Source organism: Oncorhynchus keta, chromosome 24 (genome assembly GCF_023373465.1).
Source record: "Oncorhynchus keta strain PuntledgeMale-10-30-2019 chromosome 24, Oket_V2, whole genome shotgun sequence".
Lineage (NCBI taxonomy): Eukaryota > Metazoa > Chordata > Actinopteri > Salmoniformes > Salmonidae > Oncorhynchus > Oncorhynchus keta.
In genome coordinates this window covers 9,875,390-9,877,693 of record NC_068444.1, presented here as the reverse complement: position 1 = coordinate 9,877,693, position 2,304 = coordinate 9,875,390, and the positions used below count along the sequence as shown (strand labels likewise).

General features: G+C 50.9%; 1 protein-coding gene across 1 annotated transcript; it reads left to right on the top strand.

The window, feature by feature from the left end:
• Positions 1–519: 519 nt before the first annotated feature.
• On the top strand, positions 520–1,887 carry LOC127911347 (uncharacterized). The gene has a single exon (XM_052477622.1). The coding sequence runs from the start codon at positions 520–522 to the stop codon at positions 1,885–1,887; it is 1,368 nt and encodes a 455-aa protein (XP_052333582.1).
• The last annotated feature ends 417 nt before the right edge of the window (positions 1,888–2,304 follow it).

Below are 2,304 nucleotides of genomic sequence, written 5' to 3'. Positions count from 1 at the left end.
CCAGTGCTCCTCCCACCAGTCACTATGTCCAATCCAGTGCTCCTCCCACCAGTCACTATGTCCAATCCAGTGCTCCTCCCACCAGTCACTATGTCCAATCCAGTGCTCCTCCCACCAGTCACTAGGTCCAATCCAGTGCTCCTCCCACCAGTCACTATGTCCAATCCAGTGCTCCTTCTACCAGTCACTATGTCCAATCCAGTGCTCCTCCCACCAGTCACTATGTCCAATCCAGTGCTCCTCCTACCAGTCACGATGTCCAATCCAGTGCTCCTCCCACCAGTCACTATGTCCAATCCAGTGCTCCTCCCACCAGTCACTATGTCCAATCCAGTGCTCCTCCCACCAGTCACTATGTCCAATCCAGTGCTCCTCCCACCAGTCATTAGGTCCAATCCAGTGCTCCTCCCACCAGTCACTATGTCCAATCCAGTGCTCCTCCCACCAGTCACTATGTGCAATCCAGTGCTCCTCCCACCAGTCACTATGTCCAATCCAGTGCTCCTCATACCAGTCACGATGTCCAATCCAGTGCTCCTCATACCACTCACTGTCCGATCCAGTGCTCCTCCCACCAGTCACTATATCCAATCCAGTGGAGCTCCTCCCAACAGTCACTATGTCCAATCCCGTGCTCCTCATACCACTCACTGTCCGATCCAGTGCTCCTCCCACCAGTCACTATGTCCAATCCAGTGCTCCTCATACCACTCACTGTCCGATCCAGTGCTCCTCCCACCAGTCACTATATCCAATCCAGTGGAGCTCCTCCCACCAGTCACTATGTCCAATCCCGTGCTCCTCATACCACTCACTGTCCGATCCAGTGCTCCTCCCACCAGTCACTATGTCCAATCCAGTGCTCCTCATACCACTCACTGTCCAATCCCGTGCTCCTCATACCACTCACTGTCCGATCCAGTGCTCCTCCCACCAGTCACTATATCCAATCCAGTGGAGCTCCTCCCACCAGTCACTATGTCCAATCCCGTGCTCCTCATACCACTCACTGTCCGATCCAGTGCTCCTCCCACCAGTCACTATATCCAATCCAGTGGAGCTCCTCCCACCAGTCACTATGTCCAATCCCGTGCTCCTCATACCACTCACTGTCCGATCCAGTGGAGCTCCTCCCACCAGTCACTATGTCCAATCCAGTGCTCCTCCCACCAGTCACTATGTCCAATCCAGTGCTCCTCCCACCAGTCACTATGTCCAATCCAGTGCTCCTCCCACCAGTCACTAGGTCCAATCCAGTGCTCCTCCCACCAGTCACTATGTCCAATCCAGTGCTCCTCCCACCAGTCACTATGTGCAATCCAGTGCTCCTCCCACCAGTCACTATGTCCAATCCAGTGCTCCTCATACCACTCACTGTCCGATCCAGTGCTCCTCCCACCAGTCACTATATCCAATCCAGTGGAGCTCCTCCCACCAGTCACTATGTCCAATCCCGTGCTCCTCATACCACTCACTGTCCGATCCAGTGCTCCTCCCACCAGTCACTATGTCCAATCCAGTGCTGCTCATACCACTCACTGTCCGATCCAGTGCTCCTCCCACCAGTCACTATGTCCAATCCAGTGCTGCTCATACCACTCACTGTCCAATCCCGTGCTCCTCATACCACTCACTGTCCGATCCAGTGCTCCTCCCACCAGTCACTATATCCAATCCAGTGGAGCTCCTCCCACCAGTCACTATGTCCAATCCCGTGCTCCTCATACCACTCACTTTCCGATCCAGTGCTCCTCCCACCAGTCACTATATCCAATCCAGTGGAGCTCCTCCCACCAGTCACTATGTCCAATCCCGTGCTCCTCATACCACTCACTGTCCAATCACCCTTTCAAGAGTATTGTGACCCTTTATACTGCTGGATCGTGACAGACATATTCAAGCTCCACGTAGGTCTAATTTTATAAATCCACTGTCATCCACTTCCCTGTTTAATATCGTCATTGAGGGTCAGTTAAAAAAAAATATAATATATATATATATATATATATATATATATATATATGTATATGTATATATATATATATATATATATATATATATATATATATATATATATATATATGGTGTTGATATAGATGTTCAGCCTGTTCTCCCAGGTAGCTCTTGGCCTGCTCTGCTGTCATGTCTGACTCAATCTTGTTACAGAGGTATTCTCCTGTAATATCCCGTGACCTTTCCTTTCCCCCAATTGAGCAGAGAAGAACCGCTGAGCTGCGGAGAGCAGGCTACGTCCCAAATGGCACCCCTTTCCCTACATCGTGCATTACTTTTGAACAGAGCCCT